At 42.4% G+C, this 21,659-nt stretch overlaps 1 protein-coding gene across 6 annotated transcripts in view; it reads left to right on the forward strand.

The window, feature by feature from the left end:
- The first annotated feature begins 126 nt into the window (after window positions 1–126).
- Window positions 127–21,659, forward strand: part of septin6 (septin 6) — a 42,503-nt gene continuing 20,970 nt past the window's right edge. For all 6 annotated transcript variants that reach the window (XR_002468504.3, XM_021561483.3, XM_021561480.3 and 3 more), the window contains exons 1-5: window positions 127–1,466; window positions 4,208–4,322; window positions 14,522–14,717; window positions 16,034–16,220; window positions 21,324–21,485. Coding sequence is in view for 5 of the 6 variants with exons in the window: in XM_021561483.3 (XP_021417158.1) it covers window positions 1,437–1,466; window positions 4,208–4,322; window positions 14,522–14,717; window positions 16,034–16,220; window positions 21,324–21,485 (690 nt within the window). In the remaining variant the exon portion in view is untranslated. The remainder of the gene's footprint in view (window positions 1,467–4,207; window positions 4,323–14,521; window positions 14,718–16,033; window positions 16,221–21,323; window positions 21,486–21,659) is intronic.

Here is a 21,659-nt window from a genome sequence, read left to right on the forward strand (position 1 = left end):
ATGCAAGGTCCGACCACTTCTGACACCAATGTAATGAAACAGCAGGGAGCAGGTCACGTACCCTCGACCTTCGAGCCCGAGGTCCGGCGCGCTATCGACTGTGCCGCAAAAGCATGCTCGTGCGGCAGAGTCGATTTCCGCGCTTATAAACCCAGGGTCGTTACAGTATTATCAACTACCAGGGTATCAAAATACGCTTGAGTTTTGTGACAACCCAGAAAACAAACCACGAGAGCAACATTTGTGAAGACAGGGTCCAAGTATGTTCAGAAAACCTTTGGTTTGGTTGGTGGCTAGCAGTTTCTTAACTTCACGATTTAACTACATTGCATCGATTTGCTACATTGCATCGTGAGAAACTCTGCTAGTTGGTGGCATGCTAACGTTGGCTAGAACTAGTTAGCTACAGTCATGCATACTTTTGTTATGCAAAACTTAAGCGCCAGTTACCTTGCTTATAATGTGCTAAATTATACCGTGTCAAGGACTTGCCGTTTGGTGGCTAGTGGTCATATGAGTGCATTTTATCGTATTCGTGTCCGGTATCATGGGCTTGTCCGTTTGTTTTGATTTGTATAAGCAGAAACGTCTTCGCGGCTTCCTTTTCATCCCATTGCATTGGTTTACGTGCGCACGGGGGAGCCAGTCGCACGGTTAGTGCATTACGGGACCCTTGGGACATCCATACCCTAATAACCATAACCCTCACTTAACCGTATCTTCACCACGTCAACGGGGTAAAGTCTGAGTTGGAACGTTCCAAGGACCCCGAATAGCAAGGATAACAGTTAACTACCAAACACCAAACTTGCATTGTAACAATGACACTTCCATGACACTAGTGATTGTCATTCACCTCTACTGCAGACAGTGTGTTTAATGTGTTTTTTAGTTCTGATATTAAACTTGCTCTGTAATATCATAAATCAATTGTTCACTTTTTAAAACAGCTTGATGTTATCACTTATGTAAAATATTTGCACTGATATAAATTTCCCTCTCTCTTTTATTTGTTTCCCTCTTGATAAATCGTACTCTAAAGCTTATAATTTGATGGAAAGGCTATTGGCTTTGATAAAAATGGCACACGTATTTTACCATTTCAGCAAAAAGATGAGCATTTCATGGCATCTTACTGGTCCAGCCGGTCCAGCCTACTCAGAAGGTTCCAATAAAAATAGGGGTATACCATATAATTAAGGTGTATGTTATGTATGTAATTAATTGGTTATGCAAACGTTATTTTATCAGCTGTATAATGATATGCTACCACCCGTTTTCAAAAGTTTATATTTTAATTAATGCTCTTACCATTTTGGATATTTTATTTTGTTTATATAAATATCTGCGGACAAGTGGTACATTCTCTCGTGTATGAAGCCAACTCTTGTCGTATGCAGCTTCCTGCATAAGGGTCTTCATCCCAAACAATAACCATGGCGGCCACTGAAATAGCTAGGCAAGCGGTGAGTACTATAATTAAGGATGCTTTTCCTGTTCTTTTGGCTAGGGCACCGATGTAACTTGCTAAAATTAATACATTTGAGTAATGGGTGAATTTAACTCAAACAGCATAGATACATGTAGGTGGAAAGCCCCCATGGTTGTTGTACTGTTTTTACAAGCTAGCTCCATATCAAATTACCTCTTTATTACAACGTTAATATCGCATTGATACAATGTATCTAGATAAATATCGCTCATTACGAAACCGCATGGTTTATGGGGGAAAAAATGATCGCGAACATTCAATTGTCTGATTTAGGCTATTGCCCGCGTGCGTTCCCTTACTTGGTTATCGTTGCGATCCAGTATCCTCATCCTTTCTCCATTTCGCAGTTAAAACTATTTATACATAACATTGATATGGTATTATTGATTTGATATCATGACTGTATTTATTTCTGGACATTGCAACTTGCATGCATATCCGCCGTCTCTCGTGAGTTCGATTATGTTAGTAGACTATCACATTGTTTCTGGTCCTCAGTCCCGTTACTTCGCTGGGCGTTGTCTGGTGTGCATAACGAATCATATAGGTTAACCGCTTGGGGATGATTCATATTATTGATATACAACTAAATAATAATGAGGCTAATAATGTGGATTCATCAAAAGGGATTTACTTAATTTCAGAATGTGTCAGCTTGAAAAATCACTGGGTGAAAGATTGGTAGGCTAAACTAAATAGGTTTTCCGGTTATGTTCACCTACATCAACGCTTTTTTGTGCAATTAATTCAACCCAAATGTCTCAAAAAATGGAAGTCAACAACACGCCTTATGTCATTGTGACCCCAAGTAGGCCTTGGGTTTGGGAATGCTGCACATGTAGGCCAGCTGAGGAGTGTGTTGAGTCAAGAAATACTGTCTGTTTAACCAAGAAATACTGTCTGTTTAACCAATAGCCTTTCAGCTTTTATAACCAATTCGAACTATCCAAATAATTGACAACTGTTTACCCAAGTCTGTGTAACTATTTTCAACCTCCCCTTTTAGCTGAGCGGATTTTGCTGTCTGCCTCAAAATATTTTAAAAGCACATTTTTGTTACATTTAGTCATTTTAGTGGTGGCGTTACAGTGTTTCAGTTGATTCACTATTGATGGCACACATGTCAGTTCCATGTCATCTAAATTCCTTGTTTTACTACCGACACCACCACCCTGTGCAGTTCTCGAAACAGGATGTCTGATGATGCTAGCTTTCTACTCTCTCTCTCACAGACACACACACACACATCCATATTAGGCCCTTATGGATTTGGGGTAAGGCCTACAACATTTCCTATTGGATTCGTAGGATCCATGTCCTCCTGTATCAAGTTGGGTCATCTGATATAATACATGTGTTACTCTCACATAACAATGCCCTTGTTCTACAGTACCCCTCAAAATGTGATGTTTTACCTGCCATAAATGGACATTGTGATTTCAACAGTAGGCTGTGCTTTAAGCAAATATGTCAGCATACAGGAAACAGGAAGTGTATTACAACTAGAGCACAGATAAATCAAACTTTATTTGTCACATGCGCCAAAACAAACAAGTGTAGACCTTACCGTGAAACGCTTACTTACAAGCCCTTAACCAACAGTGCAGTTCAAGAAGAGTTAAGAAAATATTTACCAAATAGACTAAAGTAAAAAATTGACACAATAAGAATAATAAGGCTATATACAGGGTGTACCGGTACCGAGTGAGTGTGCGGGGGTACAGGTTAGTTGAAGTAATTTGTACATGTAGGTAAGGGTGAAGTGACTATGCATAGATAATAAACAATGAGTAGCAGTAGTGTACAAAAGGGAGCGGGTGGGGGGGGGGGGGGGGGGGTCAATGTAAAGAGTCCAGTGGCGATTTTATTAATTGTTCAGCAGTTTAATGGCTTGTGGGTGGAAGTTGTTGAGGAGCCTTTTGGCCCTAGACTTGGCGCTCCAGTACCGCTTGCAGTGCGGTAGCAGAGAAAACAGTCTTTAACTTGGGTGACTGACATTTTATGGGCTTTCCTCTGACACCGCCTATTATATAGGTCCTGGATGGCAGGAAGTTTGGCTCCAGTAATGTACTGAGCCGTACGCACTACCCTCTGACCTCCTCCCTATAGGCCGTCTCATTGTTGTCGGTCAGCAAACTTAATGATGGTGTTGGAGTCGTGTTTGGCCATTCAGTCGTGGGTGAACAGGGAGGACAGGAGGGTACTAAGCACACACCCCTGAGGGGCCCCAGTGTTAAGGATCAGCGTGGCAGACGTGTTTTTGCCTACTCTTACAACTTGGGGGCAGCCCGTCAGGAAGTCCAGTTGCAGAGGGAGTTTCTTAACCTGAGAATTGAGCTGACATGCGTTATCTTGCTAGAATACAATGGAATGTGTGAAACTAGTCTGGCAAAAATACCGAAATTGTAGCTTAAACCATAGATTGTAGCTGTGGTTAACACTTCAACAGTTTGAATTTAGAATTTACACCAGCAGTAGTTGTGGGAGGGAATGTTTGACATGTCATATTGCTGTGTAGTCATGTTCTACATGAAATGTGTAAACTGAGGTGAAATAAGAATGTTATTATGATCAGCCTTATGTTAACCTAAATTACGATAGCCTAATCCGTACCACCCCTGTTTCATATGTATCTGTGATTATACCTGGTGTTAATGATTAATTACACATCTTTACTCAGTGTTCCTAATCTCAAAATCATTCTCTTGTCTTTAGGGAGAAGGTGCTCGCGCCGTCCCTCTCGCCGGCCATGTCGGTTTCGACAGCATGCCTGACCAGCTGGTCAACAAATCTGTCAACCACGGCTTTTGCTTCAACATCCTCTGCATTGGTGAGTGTGTCATGCGTGAAACCTCCCTTTTCTCCTCAAGGCAAAATGGGGGACATTCTCCGCCGCAATTTATTTATTGCGTTTCCACTGTGAATGTAAACCTAATTCATTCTGTCTTTGACCCACTTTGGTTGTTTCTCACTGGTCAATAGTAGGGCTGGGCGGTATACCGTATTTTACTATATACTGGTATTTATGCACAGACCGTTTTGGGTTTTTACTTTACCTTCTATAACGGTATTTTAATGTTTGGTTTGTTAAATGTGAAACGCCGTGTTTTCCATTCTTCAAGCGATCCCCCCTTTACGAACTCTTGCAGGCCAGTAACCTCGTCAAACAATGCATCCTCATTGATGGTCACATTGGGGGATTTTTCCTGCAGTGTGCCTGCTGCCTTCAGGATCTCTTCACGCTGAGGTTGCCTTTTTAAAAGGAGACAATGTAAATCTTTTAGATTATCTGTGTGCTTTCCCCATGCTTGCAAGTAGTTCCCAGCCGTAGTGAAGAATGATTGGGATGTTTTGAGAAAGCTCTCTTTAGACATGGCTCCATTATCCTCTAGCTCTCTCAGAAGTCCTCAAACCAAAACTGAAATGAAGTTGTCATCAGGTCTTGCAGTCAATTTTGCCTCAACGTTTCTCAGGATTGCAGAGGACTCCACAGCACAGCGGTCCTGGCCTTCAAGCATCTTGATCGTGTCACTGAATACGGTCAAGTTTCCATGGACAAAGGCCAGCCAAAGTTCAGTCAGTGGATCTTTGAACATTGTTCGCAGGACAACAGGGCATTTGTATTCAGAAATAAAAATGGATTTCAATGGCACATACATTTTCAGCACTCTTTCTAGAGCAGGGAGCATGGACAGCCAGCGAACATTGCTGTGTCCTAAAATGTTATGGTACTCCTGGCCAACAAAATCGCAAAAGCTCTTCAGTCTTTCTACTCTGACGGTGAAAATATGAAAATATACAAATATCTTTGTGAGCAGGTACTCAACATCAAGGGGAATCATATCCGAAGCTGTTCTGGCAGTGTTATGAATGATGTGAGCAGGACAACCTAAGCCAATCACCTCCCGCTGCAGAGCATTTTTAACGTTGGTATGGACACTGACCCTCCCCAGCCTATTCAGTCCACCAAAGTTGGCATTTGTGTTGTCGGCAGAGAATGCCACGACTTTGTTTTCCAGGTTACATTTTTGGATGACCACCAGGACCTCAGCTGCAATTTCCTCTGCTGTTTTCTCCTTTCAATTCAACAAAATCAGGCAGTTTTGTTTCCACAGATGTGCTGCCATCATATATCTTACAATATCTGACTACTATTGGCAGCAGCTTTACATGTCCATGATTGGACGCATCAATGGACAGGGACACAAATTCAACCTGGTCTAGGTCCTGTGTTACCAATGTAGTTGCCCATAGTGCTAACACGTTACTCACTATGGCTTCACATTTTGTCCTAGCACATGTAAACTTTGGCTCATAAAGCTTCCGTGCGAGTTGTGCTGTGCAGTCCATAGATCTGTAACTATGATTGTGTCGCATAGTGTGGTATGCAAAGACACCCTCCTGCACAGCTAAATCATATTCTTCTCGGGAAGGCTCTACCTTCTTGAAGAATGTGGTGACAGAGGGCATACCAACACGGCCAATCAGACAAGCTTTATGCTTTTTTGTCTGTTGATGTTCTACCACTGCCGTTCTTCCCCCGCTGCCAATTGAAAAAGAGGAATTACAAAGGGTGCAGTTAACCATTCTATAGTCTTGACCTGAGCGTATAAATGGTCTACATTTAGAAAGTTTGCATAGAAAATAAATTAGACAGTTGCCTGCTACGGTGCATTTTCATTTAACTTCTATCGATAAATACAGCTGGACGTAATACGTAATGTCACACACAACAATGTCAATTAAGAACACATTCTTATTTACAATGACAACCTACCAAGAGGCAAAAGCCCTAGTGTGGGGACGGCTGGGGGCTGGGATTAAAAATAAAAATGTGGACAAAAAACACATGATAAGAGAGACCTAAGCAACACAACATGGCAGCAACACATGATAACACAGCATGGTAGTAACATGAGACACCACAACACTACATAAACAGAGACACCACAACACTACATAAACAGAGACACCACAACACTACATAAAGAGATACAACACTACATAAACAGAGACACCACAACACTACATAAACAGAGACACCACAACACTACATAAACAGAGACACCACAACACTACATAAACAGAGACACCACAACACTACATAAAGAGATACAACACTACATAAACAGAGACACCACAACACTACATAAACAGAGACACCACAACACTACATAAACAGAGACACCACAACACTACATAAACAGAGACACCACAACACTACATAAAGAGATACAACACTACATAAACAGAGACACCACAACACTACATAAACAGAGACACCACAACACTACATAAACAGAGACACCACAACACTACATAAACAGAGACACCACAACACTACATAAACAGAGACACCACAACACTACATAAACAGAGACACCACAACACTACATAAACAGAGACACCACAACACTACATAAACAGAGACACCACAACACTACATAAACAGAGACACCACAACACTACATAAACAGAGACACCACAACACTACATAAACAGAGACACCACAACACTACATAAACAGCGACACCACACCACAACACTACATAAAGAGAGACACCACAACACTACATAAAGAGAGACACCACAACACTACATAAACAGAGACACCACAACACCACATAAACAGAGACACCACAACACTACATAAACAGAGACACCACAACACTACATAAACAGAGACACCACAACACTACATAAACAGAGACACCACAACACTACATAAACAGCGACACCACAACACCACATAAAGAGAGACACCACAACACTATATAGAATTCCATTGTAGATTTTGCTTTATGTTTTGGATCATTGTCTTGTTGGAAGACAAATCTCCGTCCCAGTCTCAGGTCTTTTGCAGACTCCATCAGGAGTCTTCCAGAATGGTCCTGTATTTGACTCCATCCATCTTCCCATCAATTTTAACCATCTTCCCTGTCCCTGCTGAAGAAAAGCAGGCCCAAACCATGATGCTGCCACCACCATGTTTGACAGTGGGGATGGTGTGTTGCTTTTACGCCAAACATAACGTTTTGCATTGCTGCCAAAAAGTTCAATTTTGGTTTCATCTGACCAGAGCACCTTCTTCCACATGTTTGGTGTGTCTCCCAGGTGGCGTGTGGCAAACTTTAAACAACACTTTTTATGGATATCTTTAAGAAATGGCTTTCTTCTTGCCACTCTTCCATAAAGGCCAGATTTGTGCAATATACGACTGATTATTGTCCTATGGACAGAGTCTCCCACCTCAGCTGTAGATCTCTGCAGTTCATCCAGAGTGATCATGGGCCTCTTGGCTGCATCTCTGATCAGTCTTCTCCTTGTATGAGCTGAAAGTTTAGAGGGACGGCCAGGTCTTGGTAGATTTGCAGTGGTCTGATACTCCTTCCATTTCAATATTATCGCTTGCACAGTGCTGCTTGGGAAATATTTTTGTATCCAAATCCGGCTTTAAAACTTCTTCACAACAGTATCTCGGACCTGCCTGGTGTGTTCCTTGTTCTTCATGATGCTCTCTGCGCTTTTAACGGACCTCTGAGACTATCACAGTGCAGGTGCATTTATACGGAGGCTTGATTACACACAGGTGGATTGTATTTATCATCATTAGTCATTTAGGTCAACAGTGGATCATTCAGAGATCCTCACTGAACTTCTGGAGAGAGTTTGCTGCACTGAAAGTAAAGGGGCTGAATAATTTTGCACGCCCAATTTTTCAGTTTTTGATTTGTTAAAAAAGTTTGAAATATCCAATAAATGTCGTTCCACTTCATGATTGTGTCCCACTTGTTGTTGATTCTTCACAAAAAAAGACAGTTTTATATCTTTATGTTTGAAGCCTGAAATGTGGCAAAAGTTCGCAAAGTTCAAGGGGGCCGAATACTTTCGCGAGGCACTGTACCTAGCAGCACAAATTCAGACTTAGTGGGGCCAGGAGAGAGCTTAGGGCAGGTAGGATACAGGTCAGTGTTGATGGTGGATGATAACACCCAGCAACAGTCAACAAAGAGCTATTTGCTTAATGCTTAAAACCAGCAAATCAAATTGTGGAGACAACCGAGCACTGACCCGGGTTCCTTGGTAAAGATTGACGTTCCACCAGCTTTGGAAGATCTGTCTTGCCGAAAAAGGTAATAACTAGAAAGGTTAACATCAGTGTTCATGGCTCAGTAATGACCAACACATCTGGCTGGATAAGAGCTGTGAACCCACACTTTCAATTGATACATTTGAGGTAAAAAGCTTCTAGTGTTATCGTGCAGAAAACCCAGGCTTTAATGAGAGCAGAAATCAGTGAAGTAGAAATCATCAGAGCACAAGTCAGAATTGGGCTAGCAACAGTAGACGGACCAGGGTGTACATGCACATTTCCAGATATCATCAGCAGTAATAAAATCAGGGCATGGCAGAGGACAAAGAGAGCTCTGCAGTGTTGATTTGTTATGACATTTAAACGTGCATCAGATGGCAACAAGATCATATTGTACAGCAAAGCCGGCGAGAGAGGGTTAGATTAGGATGGGAGTCCAATAATCTTTGTAACCAATAGAGAGTCAGAGTCGCGAGTGTGGGAACCAACATTGTCTGTCCCACGGTCTGTTAAACAAGTAAGTTTATAGTCAACAAAGTTCGCAGGAGTCATGGAAAGAGCACCACAAAGCACAAGAAGAAATGGGGCTAGCCATTGTAAGTTCAAAGAGTCACTCTCCCCAACAAAATAACTTGAGAGAGTAGCTCTCTAAGAGTCCAGTAGGCTATACAAGTCTGAGATAAAATAAATAAATAGTATACTATACTAATTAATTAAAGCATTTCTGAGTAAAGCTCTCATAAGATTCACAAGTTAATTAGCCTGTGTGTGCGTCACAGGAGGTTGGTTGCACCTTAATTGGGGGGAGGCTCGTGGTAATGCCAGGAGCGGAATGAGTAGAATGGTATCAAATACATCAAACACAGTTTTCATGTGGTTGATGCCCTTCCATTCGCTCCATTCCAGCCGTAATTATGAGCCATCTTCCCCTCCTCCTCCGCTGCCTCCACGTGTGCCTGTGTGCCTGTGTGTCTTTGTCCCTGTGTCCCTGTGTTTTTCAAGATGAGTGATGAGAATGAATCGTCCAGCCCATTGGGTATCTCACTACAAGCCCATATGCCATGTCTTCAAATATGTAGACGGAAGGATTAAAAGTCATTTTACATATTGACATTTTTTTCATGTGCTAACATTTCGCCACTGTCTGTGCCATGTTGAAACTTCCTACCTGCCCTAAGATCTCTCCTGGCCCCATACACTAAGTCTGAATTTGTTCTGCTAGATGACCTAAACTGGGACATGCTTAAACCACCTGACCAAGTCTTAAAGCAATGGGACTCCCTAAATCTTTCTTAGATTATTACCAAAAGCAATGGGACTCCCTAAATCTTTCTTAGATTATCACCAATCCCACAAGGTATGACTCCAAACACCCAGAAAAGGCTACTCTCCTCGATGTTATCCTCACAAATAATCCTGATAGGTATCAGTCTGGTGTTTTCTGTAATGACCTTAGTGATCACTGTTATACAGCCTGTGTTCGTAATGGCTGCTCCGTGAAATGACCTGTCCTGATTTGTCATAAATGCTTGCTAAAAAACGTTAATGAGCATGGAATAGAATCAGCTTGATACCCTCTATCGAAGATGCTAGGACATTCTTTTTTAATATTTTCAGTGGTAATGTTAACAAACACGCCCCCATAAAGAAAATTTGAATTAAAAACAGGTTCAGCCCCTGGTTCAACCGTGATCTTGCAGAGTTACTCCATCTCAAGAATTGCATTTGGCGAAAGGCTCGGCACACGCATACTCAGGCTGACTGGCTCTCGTTCAGGCAAATGAGAAATAAGTACACTCAGGCAATCCGAAAGGCCAAAGTTAGTTACTTTAAGGAGCAGTTCTCTCTCTGTGGGTCTAACCCCAAGAAGTTCTGGAAAACGGTTAAAGACCTGGAGAATAAACCCTCCTCCTCACGGCTGCCCATGTCCCTCAATGTTGTTGATGTGGTTTTTACTGACAAGACAAGAAGCACATTTCTGAACTCTTTAATTACCACTTCATTAAGTCAGGATTCCTATTGGACTCAGCCATGCCTCCTTGCCCGTCCAACATTTCCTCATCTCTCACCCCTTCTAATGCGACGCTCCTCCCGCTTTTTCCCCTGCCCGCTACAAAGTTTCTCCCTGCAGGCGGTCACTGAGTCCGAGGTGCTAAAGGAGCTCCTTTAACTTGACCCCCAAAAAACATCTGGGTCAGACGGTTTAGACCCTTTCTTCTTTAAAGTTGCTGCCCCTATCATTGCCACGCCCATCTCCAACCTTTTTTTCTCTCCTCGCTGGGGAGTTCCCCATTGCTTGGAAGACAGCCACGGTTCGTCCTTTATTTAAAGGGGGAGATCAAGCTGATCCTAACTGTTATAGGCCAATGTCTATTTAGCCCTGTTTATCAAAAGTGTTGGAAAAACTTGTCAATAATCAACTGACTGGCTTTCTTGATGTCTATAGTATTCGCTCTGGTATGCAATCTGGTTTCCGCTCAGGTTATGGATGTGTCACTGCAACCTTAAAGGTCCTCAATGATGTCACCATTGCCCTTGATTCTAAGCAATGTTGTGCTGCTATTTTTATTGACTTGGCTAAAGCTTTAGATTCTGTAGACCATTCCATTCTTGTGGGCTGGCTAATGAGTATTGGTGTCTCTGAGGGGTCTTTGGCTTGGTTTGCTAACTAACGCTCTCAAAGAGTGCAGTGTATAAAGCCAGAAAATCTGCTGTCTCAGCCATTGCCTGTCACAAAGAGAGTACCCCAAGGCTTGATCCTAGGCCCCACGCTCTTCTAAATTTACATCAACAACATAGCTCAGGCAGCAGTAAGCTCACTCATCCATTTATATGCAGATGATGCCATTTTATACTCAGCTGGCCCCTCCCCAGATTTTGTGTTAAACACTCTACAACAAAGCTTTCTTAATATCCAGCAAGTTTTCTCTTTAACCTTATTCTGAACACCTCCAAAACAAAGGTCATGTGGTTGGGTAAGAAGAAGGACCCTCTCCCCATTGGTGTGATTACCTCCTCTGAGAGTTTAGAGCTTGAAGTAGTCACCTCAATATAAGTACTTGGGAGTATGGCTAGACGGTACACTGTCCTACTCTCAGCACATATCAAAGCTGCAGGTTAAAGTTAAATCTAGACTTGGTTTCCTCTATCGTAATGGCTCCTCTTTCATCCCAACTGCCAAACTAACCATGGTTCAGATGACCAACCTACCCATGCTAGATTACGGAGACTAAATGTATAGATCGTCAGGTAATGGTGCTCTCGAGCGGCTAGATGTCCTTTACCATTCGGCCATCAGATTTGCCACCAGTGCTCCTTATAGGACACATCTCTGCACTCCCCCCTATCTGAGATATATACTGCAGCCCTCATCCTCCACATACAACACCCGTTCTGCCAGTCACATTCTGTTAAAGGTCCCCGAAGCACACACATCCCTCGGTCGCTCGTCTATTCAGTTCGCTGCAGCTAGTGACTGGAACTAGCTGCAATAAACACTCAAACTGGACAGTTTTATCGCAATATCTTCATTCAAAGACTCAATCATGGACACTCTTACTGACAGTTGTGGCTGCTTTGCGTGATGTATTGTTGTCTCTATACCTTCTTGCCCATTGTGCTGTTGTCTGTGCCCAGTAATGTTAGTACAATGTTTTGTGCTGCTACCATGTCGTGCTGCTACCATATTGTTGTCATGTTGTGTTGCTACCATGCTGTGTTGTCATGTGTTGCTGACTGGCTATGTTGTCTTAGGTCTCTCTTTATGTAGTGTTGTGTTGTCTCTCTTGTCGTGATGTGTTTTGTCCTATATTTTTTATCCCATATCATTAACATGATATCCAAAAGGTCAGACTTCGTAACCTAATATATCCGGTAATGAGCACCAAGCTCTGTTTACAGAGCGGCGCAGCTTTCTCAACAAAAACGGGTTCGCAAAAATCTAAATTAGCATGATGAGCTGAATTGAATGTAAAAGACTGAAAATAAAACGTTTCTGTAAGAAGTCTTCGGAAAAAGAACACAAACTTTGCTTTAATATGAACAGTGTATACTAAACTATGATAATGTCATGTCTCAAAATCGATATAGATCTTACCTCTATATTGTTTTATGTCATCCGGATTGGAGAAGAAAGATGTCAGTTAGCCTTAATTCTCACACTTTTTCTCTGGCCTCCGTTTATTTATTCGCCCTAATTTTGGCCACCCTACCAGGGTAAAACGGCCAATAAGTTTTGAACATATTTTGATAGAGATGAGGTTTGGACCATGGATTTTCTTAGAGTATTATCTACACAATGAACATATCATTTTCCTCATTGGTCAAAAGACGCGTTTTTGATTGGACAGCCGTTTCCATTACACATGTCGCAAACATTATTTTGGTGACATTGCTTTTGTCTAAATAAACCTGGCTCAATGGAAACCTGCCTATTGACAGATATAGTTTTCATATATTAGCCTTATTTTAAAGCAAATGGTCAATTTTGTCAATTTTGTTGAATGTAGGAAACAGATAATATAATTCTCTCAATTTTCCATACTCTAAATTACTTGCCACTCAAAACATTCAAAAGCAATGGCAGAAGCCCTAGAACCTCTATTATTACAGTCTACTCTATGAAGTCTGGTGTGTGTGGATCCCAGAAAGCAAAGCTGTTGTAAAATTGCACAGGCCTGCCTACAGCTCAAGCCCCAGAAATGTGATCCGGAGGCATGTGGCAAGAACTTAATTGAGAGCAAAACATTTTGTCTTCACGAGACTTAGATTTCTTATGCTTTTTGCTGGTACATTCAAATGGAAACTTTTGAAAGTCAGGGCCCCATCTTTAGCATGGGGTTCAGCTTTGGTCCCTGCCAAGCGAGATGCTTATCCAGCCCTGCCAAATTTCTATGAGGATGATGAGAGACCATGGAAACATCTTGACGATGACCTGAGGTGGACTTAACCTCAGATGCAGGAAATGGGAGGGGAGAATCTGGCACTGTGCTGTTTCATTCTAACCCCCCTCCCCCTACACTATTTAGTGTGCACTCAGAGTGAAAGCCTGATGCCTTGTGAAAGGAAGACTAATATATCGTTGGCAGTGTAGAGCTCTGCGTGCTCTGAGTGTAGATGTGGTGTCTGATGAACAGAAGTAAGCCTAGGGTAGCATCCCAAATGGCACCCTATTCCCTATATAGTACACTACTTAGTGAATACGGTGCCATTTGGGGTGTACAACTAGATTTTCTTGCACTGGGAAAGGAAGGTGCCTTCTCACTCGACTGACAGCTTTGAACAGTGTGAGTTTGTCAGAACGCATCAGGACATCCGTGACTCAGACCCATGCAGCCATTTTTATGATGGTCTGCTCTAGATATCAACTCTGGTGGACATATGATTAGCTTGTTGTGCTGCGCCGCTGCAAGATGTCCCATTCAATGGAGTCCCTCCTAAAGGCACCCAACTTATTAGACATTTCTGCAGCGCATCTTTTTTATTCCATTAAAAAGCGCCTCCTGCCAAAAGCAGCAGAGGAGCCAGAGGGAGGGGCTCACATAGCTAAATGTATAGGGAAGTGACAAATGGGAAGAGTCCATATAATTAACATTCTGGTGGCATTAGAGAGATCTGCTCTGCAGCCCGAGTCCAAATTGTAAAACTGAAGTATTTTCAACAGGATGTACTAAATCCTGTAATGTACAGTATGGGAGAATATTTTAAGGCCACATTTATTCTGACAATGGCCCAATCTGGAATATTCCCTGCTGTTCAATGCTAATTTCCATTAATGATATACTGTAACCTATACCCATTGACTCTAGAAGAATATAGCTTATGAATGCCTAATGAGCTTAGTACAACTATCTCACACAAACCCAAACTCCAGATAGTAGAGTCCACAAAAAAATTACACAATGGTGAATGAACTGAAAGGTATGTGTGTATTTTAGGGGAGACGGGCCTGGGCAAGTCCACTCTCATGGACACCCTGTTCAACACCAAGTTCGAGGGCGAACCCACCCAGCACAACCAGCCGGGCGTGCAGCTCAAGTCCAACACCTACGAGCTCCAGGAGAGCAATGTGCGCCTCAAGCTGACCGTGGTCAACACTGTGGGCTTTGGAGACCAGATCAACAAAGAGGACAGGTGAGAGACAATGATGTAGATAAACATGAATATACTGTATGTCTGTCTGTCTATCTGTCTGTTTTTGGGATTAGAGCCCCAGATTCCGCTTCATGTGTCTGAGATGCCCCCTATGAAGTGTGGACTTGAGGTCATCCCCTTTGGAGTCTGGTGGAACTTTAGGTACTACTCTTATGATGCCTCTCCCATACCTTATGAAAACAGTGAGTCACTGATAGATTTATTGTTAGACAATATGGATAACAGTAGTCTGACACTTGAGCATGAGTCTCAAGGGCTAAATTCTCCCTCCCTCCTCTCATGTGAACCTCATTCCTCGTCATGAGAGATCAGAGAGAGGATGGATGATGTCATGTGAGCACCAGGCAGCTCTCTCTAATCTCAGTCCTCAGTCTGTCCCAGACCTCTCTAGCTGCTCTGGTTAGGGCCCCGAGGGGGAGGCTGTGCTAGTTACAGGAACCCTCATGTAGGTCAGCGCTCCAGGTTCAAACTGCTTCACATCACTATCAAATGGTGGCTGGATGAGGGTGAGCTAAGGGCTAGCAGTTTACCTCGGATGAATTTCTTATGAGGGGGAGTGGAGGTGGGAAGAGGTGTGTGGGAAGAGGTGTGTGTGTGTGTGTCTGTGCACTCACACGTGTGTGTGTGTTGAAGGGCAGAGGTAAAACCTGTGTTTAATCAGAGGTTCCTATCCGCCTTCGGCTGTGCGGTGAATCTTCCCCTTCCTTGGCGATGGTATGCCTCTCCTCTGCTCCCTGATCCGTGGGTTCCCACGTCTCTTCCCCACCATGTTCTGCCTGATGACTCCCAGCAAATGAGACCCAGCTCAGCTGAATGATGGATCAGCAGATCACTATTATGGAGCTGAGCTGTACTCACTTCCCATCTAGCTACCTCCCACTGACAACACTCTGGGATTAAAGTACAAACTGGCTTAAATCTCTTACTTAAAGGGATACTTCTGGATTTTGGCATTGCAGCCCTTTATCTACTCCCCCAGAGTCAGATTAACCATGTGTGTGTCAGCTGGCATACTGGATGCAGAGACATAAAAATGGTATCCATAAGTTCGTCTGACTCTGGGGAAATAGGTAAAGGGCTTCATTGCCAAAATCTCTTTAAGAGAGGCTTTACAACACCCTCTCGTATTCTATGGTGGTGTAAAGGTAAAGGTATACCCTACCCGTAATCCTATATGACTATAGTAAGGCACATTTTCTCTTTTTGGTGCACAGCAACATCTTCATTCCGGTTTCCTTATCAGCTGTTTATGGTGTGTTTATAACACCTTGAAACACATGCTTTTCTCTCCTCAGCTACAAGTCTATTGTGGAGTTTATCGACACCCAGTTTGAGGCCTATCTGCAGGAGGAGCTGAAAATCAAGCGCACGTTACACAGCTACCATGACACACGCATCCATGCCTGTCTGTACTTCATCGCGCCCACCGGACACTCCCTCAAGTCCCTGGACCTGGTCACTATGAAGAAACTGGACAGCAAGGTGGGCTGCAAGGCTAGCTAATGACACTATGATTCCAATGGTTCACTGAGTTCAAATCCTGCGTGGGACAGATATAGTACACTGAGTTGACCTATATGTGTCACTGTCAAGGTTGGCTTCTCTGTAAGCCGCTTTGGAAAAAGATATCTGCTAAATTACCATATTATGCAATTCATTCATTAAACTCTGCTGATTTGAAGTGCCACTTGAAAAGCAGCTTCCCTAATATGATAACCTCGGGTTGAAGAGTTAAATTTTTTTCATAGCTATTTATAAAATGCAGGGGGAAAGCTCTCTAGCCTCAAGATGATGTCACCATGTAGATGCAGGGCATCATTGATGTCATCACAGAGCATCGTGGCTCATAAACTCTTCTACACCATTTGCACGCTCAAAGATGGGCTCCTGTCCCGTGACGGTGTAGGTCAGCCGTGAAACGGCCCTTGGTCGTCATGGTGACACTAGCTCTATTTTTCTAAGGCCAACCCAAAAGGCCCTATTTGCATAGAAACTTCCTGACTTTCGAGTGTTTGCCAGAGCAGCTGTACCCTAGCCACCTTCCAGCCTCTGTGATCCAAAGCCAAAGCCTCCCTGTGTAGGCAGGCAGCTACAATGAAACAAAGCCTGTTGCGTAGATAGGAGTGCAGTGTCTCTTGAGTTTATGGGTGAGAAGTGGTGGTGGGTGTTGTTTGACAAAGACTCCCCTGCATCCTCAGGCCTCCTCTTTCGTCCTATGCCTCCATTGAAGCAGATATTCCTGCATATCCCTTCCCTATCTCTTCATGTTCTGATTTTGACACCAAGCATGGGGGCTGGAGGATGTGTTTCTTCTAAACCAGCTGGATCAGTAGGCTCTCATCATTAACATTGTGTTTGGAGATTTCTTCACGAGATAGATCCTGCGTTGGAGATTAACTAGTACTACCCTCTCTGGTAAATGCTCTTACTGCTCTGCTGTCAATTTTTCTATCTTTGCTTTGTTCCAAGCTCTGATTATGGCGGAAATGCACATAGATATGCCCAAATCAAACATCCCTGAAGCTAGTAGAGGCTAGCGGTGTTCAGATATAAAAAGACATGTTACATTTCTAGCTTTTGTATCCGTCTGCATGATATCCCTGCTGTAGACCAAGGCACAAGGCATCCAGAGAAGCATAAGAAAGGGAGGTGTAGGCCCAGATCTCAAGGTCTATTTATATCCTGTCTTGGCCAGATGTTCCCCACTTATCTCAGGGGGTTTAGCTAGCTAGCTGTGATGTAATGACCTGGCTGCATAGGAGATGCTCGCATCATCCGGCCCCGCTCTGCTACCTTCCAGCTGAGGTCTCCCCAGCAAACACAGAACGTACCTGTAATGTTCCCAGAAGGTTCTCCTTTGGTTATTTTCTAGCTGGGTACACTCTACAATCAGAACACCAGCTTGATGCTGCTGCACAATATAGGCTAAACCCAGCAGCTTGGGTTTGATTTGATTTGATTTTGATATGGGTTTAGTAGCCCATACAGAAAAAGTATATAATAACCTAGATTTTAACAACCAACATATATGTACACGTATTTAAGTGTATGTAAATTACAGATATAAATATATGTTTAAGCCATTAAAAAAAAGTCTGTTTTCATATATTTCTACATATGTTTCTGTATTTAAATATATACTGTGGAAATAGATTTTGACAGTATGCTGTGGTTGGTTGTAAAATATATTCGCAAATATATTTCAGAATTATAAACTGGGTGGTTTGCCGTGGTATATCAGACCGTATACCGTGGGTATGACTAAACATTAGTTTTTTTTGTTTGTTACTGCTCTAATTATGTTGGTAACTAGTTTATAATAGTAATGATGCACCTCTGGGTTTGTCATATATGGTCAATATACCACGGCTAAGGGCTGTGTCCTAGCAATGTGTTGCGTCGTGGATATGAACAGCTCTTAGCCGTGGTATATTGGCAATATACCACACCCCTCTCGGGCGTCATTGCTTAAATAGACACTGAGTGTACAAAACATTAGGACCCATTTCCATGACATAGACTGATCAGGTGAATCCAGGTGAAAGCTATGCTCCCTTAATGATGTCATTTGTTAAATATACTTCAATCAGTGTAGATGAAGGGGAGGAAACAGGTTAAAGAAGGCCTTGAGACATAGATTGTGGTTGTGTGCCATTCAGAAGGTGAATGGGCAAAATATTTAAGTGCCTTTGAACGGGGTATGGTAATATGTGTCAGACGCACCGGTTTGAGTGTGTCAAGAACTGCAACGCTGCTGGGTTTTTCACACTCAACAGTTTCCCGCGTGTATCAAGAATGGTCCACCACCCAAAGGACATCCAGCCAACTTGACACAACTGTGGGAAGCATTGGAGTCAACATGAACCTGTGGAACACTTTCGACACATTGTAGAGTCCATCCCCCGACGAATTGAGGCTATTCCGAGGGCAAAAGGGGGTGCAACTCAATATTAGGAAGGTGTCCCTTATGTTTTGTACGTTGAATGTTGCCATGTATTTTACGAATGGAACATTTAGCTTTTTATACCACGTACTGTAGCTAGCCTACATTAAAATTAAATGCATAGAACTACATAGTTCAGCACTAAATCACAACAGCATGCCCTAGGGAGTTTTTCCTAGCCACCGTGCTTCTACACCTGCATTGCTTGCTGTTTGGGGTTTTAGGCTGGGTTTCTCTACAGCACTTTGTGACATCAGCTGATGTAAGAAGGGCTTTATAAATAAATGTGATTGTATACTTTGAAAAGTTTGAATGACCAACTAAAAGAGTGCTTTCAAAATGTTTTTTGCTCAAATAACTTGGTCTATTGTTGAATTGTGGCATGGGAGTCACAGGTTGAATCTGAAACACAAAATATAATGTACAAATTACCACTTTGCACTTAACATCTTTATTTGAACATAATGTCTCTGAATATCAAATGTGGATTCCTTCATCTCCAATGTACATTTTCAGACTTACAAGTTGACAGTTACCCTGCGGATAATGCAGAGATGGAGTCGGCTAAAAAATTGCTGCACCCCCCAGCTTCAAACATCTTCCCGTGGCTATGGTGACAAAGTCATTGAAACAATCCCACACAAGATGAAGAATAAATTGCTCATGTTCATGAACACATTTTAATTTAATTGGGAACTAGCTAGCTAAAGGACAATGACCCAACACACCTCCAGGCTGTGTAAGGGCTATTTTACCTAGAAGGAGAGTGATGGAGTGCTGTATCAGATGACCTGGCCTCCAAAACCTGACCTCAACCAAATTGAGATGGTTTGGGATGAGTCGGGCCGCAGAGTGAAGGAGAAGCAGCCAACAAGTGCTCAGCATATGTGGGAACTCCAGACCAACTCCAAACCAAAGGACACATTTTCACCAGTCTAATTGATCTTGTTTCTTGGCCCAAGTAAGTTTCTTCTTATTGGTGTCCTTTAGTAGTGGCTTCGTTACAGCAATTTGACCATGAAGGCCTGATTCACACAGTCTCCTCCTCTGAACAGTTAATGTTGACATGTGTCTGTTACTTGAACACTGTGATGCATTTATTTGGGCTGAAATGTATGAGGCTGGTAACTCTAATGAACTTGTCCTCTGCAGCAGAGGAGTCTTCCATTCCTTTGGTGGTCCTCATAAGAGCCAGTTTCATCATAGCGCTTGATGGTTTCTGCGACTGCACTTGAAGAAACTTTCAATGTTCTTGACATTTTCCTTATTGACTGGAAGATATGATATGAAGATGTCTTAAAGTAATGATGGACTGTCATTTCCCTTTGCTTATTTGAGCTGTTTTTGCCATAATATTGACTTGTTTTTTTACCTAATAGAGATCTTCTGTATACCCCCCAACTTGTCACAACACAACTGATTGGCTCAAGCACATTAAGAAGGAAATTCCGCAAATTCACTTTTAACAAGGCACACCTGTTAATTGAAATCCATTCCAGGTGACTACCTCATGAAGCTGGTTGAGAGAATGCCAAGCGTGTGCAAAGCTGTCATCAAGGCAAAGGGTGGCTATTTGAAGATTCTCAAATATAATATATAGTTTGATTTGTTTAACACTTTTTTGGTTACTCCATGATTCCATATGTGTTATTTCATAGTTTTGATGTCTTCACTATTATTCTACAATATAGAAAATTGTAAGAATAAAGAAAAACCCTTGAATGAGAAGGTGTTCTAAAACTTTTGACCGGTAGTGTATATATTTTATTGAAATGTACTCCATTTTATTATTTTTCGTATGGGAGTGTTTTGTATGTGTTTATTATAGATTAAGCTTAGTCTTGTACTTACAAATTATCAATGCAGAAGCTCCAGGGAAAAGGGCTTTTTAATCCAGGACTAGGCTTAATCTGTATCTGGGAAACAAACCCTTAATGTGTGGAGCGGAGAGGTTTTGGATCAAATGATTATAGGATTATCTTGATCTACATTGTTTTCATGGGCTCTGATTTGAAAGTACAGCCAATTTAGTTTCAGTAGTTTTTTTTGTCCTGCTGAAAGCGGAGGGTTGTAAAATTGCATTTGACATGAGCCTCAAAGCTGTTCCTTATTTAGCTACATCCCAATGTGTGGGCATTATTTGTTCACACCTTGTCACTGTCAGCCCATCATAACAATCCTTCATCTGCTCTGCTCCCTAGCTGCTAGCATGCATTTTGTACTCAATATTGTAATCCTGATTTTAAAACTTGATGCAAGTCTGTAAAAAACAAACAAATCAATGCCTGTGTTTTAGTATGTATTTTGAATGACTGTTTTGTCTATGTGCCTGTGTAACCGATGTGAAATGGCTACCTAGTTAGCGGTGGTGCGCACTAATAGCGTTTCAATCGGCGACGTCACTCGCTCTGAGACCTGAAGTAGTTGTTCCCCAAGCTCTGCAAGGGCCGTGGCTTTTGTGGAGCGATGAGTAACGATGCTTTGTGGGTGACTGTTGTTGATGTGTGCAGAGGGTCCCTGGTTCGAGCCCGGGTCGGGCGAGGGGACGGAAGCTAATACTGTTACACCTGCACATATCTTTTCCTCATTAGCGGATAGCCTAATAACATTTTCTGATCTAATTTCACCTCCTCAAACAACAGGTCAACATCATCCCCATCATCGCCAAATCAGACGCCATCTCCAAAAGCGAGCTGACCAAGTTCAAGATCAAGATCACCAGTGAGCTGGTCAGCAATGGTGTTCTGATCTACCAATTCCCCATCGACGATGAGACGGTGGCAGAGATCAACTCCACCATGAACGTAAGATAACCCTTCTATGATGCTGCTCATTTTAGTTCAGCAGCATTTCAGAAAGCATTTCAGAAAGTTATACAGACTTACTAGTTATAGTTGAGAAGTATGAGAGTGACTGACAAGGTTTGGTTAGGAAGAAATATCAAGTGAATACGATAGTTGATGTTTTCATGGATTTTT

Source organism: Oncorhynchus mykiss, chromosome 14 (genome assembly GCF_057628025.1).
Source record: "Oncorhynchus mykiss isolate SJ-2025 chromosome 14, ASM5762802v1, whole genome shotgun sequence".
Classification (NCBI taxonomy): domain Eukaryota; kingdom Metazoa; phylum Chordata; class Actinopteri; order Salmoniformes; family Salmonidae; genus Oncorhynchus; species Oncorhynchus mykiss.